Source organism: Mandrillus leucophaeus, unplaced genomic scaffold (assembly GCF_000951045.1).
Source record: "Mandrillus leucophaeus isolate KB7577 unplaced genomic scaffold, Mleu.le_1.0 Scaffold467, whole genome shotgun sequence".
Lineage (NCBI taxonomy): Eukaryota > Metazoa > Chordata > Mammalia > Primates > Cercopithecidae > Mandrillus > Mandrillus leucophaeus.
Genome location: NW_012104998.1, coordinates 583,327 through 584,313, shown reverse-complemented (window position 1 = coordinate 584,313; position 987 = coordinate 583,327). Strand labels below are relative to the sequence as shown.

At 35.0% G+C, this 987-nt stretch overlaps 1 protein-coding gene across 1 annotated transcript in view; it reads right to left on the bottom strand.

Moving 5' to 3' along the window:
• PPP2R3C (protein phosphatase 2, regulatory subunit B'', gamma) overlaps positions 1-987 on the bottom strand; it is a 40,400-nt gene that overhangs the window by 14,647 nt on the left and 24,766 nt on the right. Inside the window, exon 8 of the mRNA XM_011995060.1 lies at positions 605-836. Within this exon, the coding sequence (XP_011850450.1) occupies positions 605-836 (232 nt within the window). The remainder of the gene's footprint in view (positions 1-604; positions 837-987) is intronic.

Sequence of the window (987 nt, the reverse complement as noted above, 5' to 3'; positions counted from 1 at the left end):
GTTTCACCATGTTGCCCAGGCTGATCTTGAACTCCTGAGCTCAAGTGGTCCACCCAACTCAGCCTCCCAGAGTGCTGAGATTACAGATGTGAACCACTGTGCTGGGCCCACAGTTGGATTTTCAAGGACAGAAGGATAATCAAGCACTTTGATTTGGACTTCTCTGTCCTTTCCTCTGCTCCAGTTACATGTATGTAAGTCTGGGCAGGCTTGAACAGTTAATAAAACATACTGTTAATGAGGCCATATTTACCAATCCGATCCCCATAGAAAATGAGAAAAATATGCATCACTGGCTAAATGGCTCTCATATTTCCAAATACATGTTTTTCATCAAAAAGAGAACAATTCTGCAGTGTATCATATAGCAGAGACAGCAAATCATATGCGAGTAACTGACTTCCTAGAACGGGAAGGAGGCATTTATGACTCATTACCCAGTTCATACTTCTTCACTGTTAGGTGACATCCCCCCATCTGTCACACAGCAGATTATAGTCAGTGCAAGTAAATCATAAAAGATCTTCAGATAAACATAACCAAAGCATTGCTACTGTTTTTTGTACCTTTTTATCTCCTTGAAATTCACCAAATTTTTAATGGCAGTGACAGGAAAATAAATGACATTTTAAGAGTTTTCTGTAGTTATTGAGATTTAGATATAATAATATCTTCATGTAAGTTAGATAAGATTTTCTTTTACCTGTTCTTAAAGGATCTAAAAAGAAGAAGAACTTCCTAACTGCTGTACAAACATAAAAGGAGTAGAAAGATTTTTCCAGACCATCTAATTGTGGCAAAGTAGGGATAAGTTCCAATATGTAGTTTTCTAAATCCTGAAAATAAAACAAAATAAAGTGTTAAGTGTCCAATCTTGATTCTTCATTACATACTAGAATATAATTTCATTACTAAAAATTATTCAGCATTAACACTACATTGATAAAGAAATAAATTCATGACTATTTTAGTGGTAAAACTATTTTA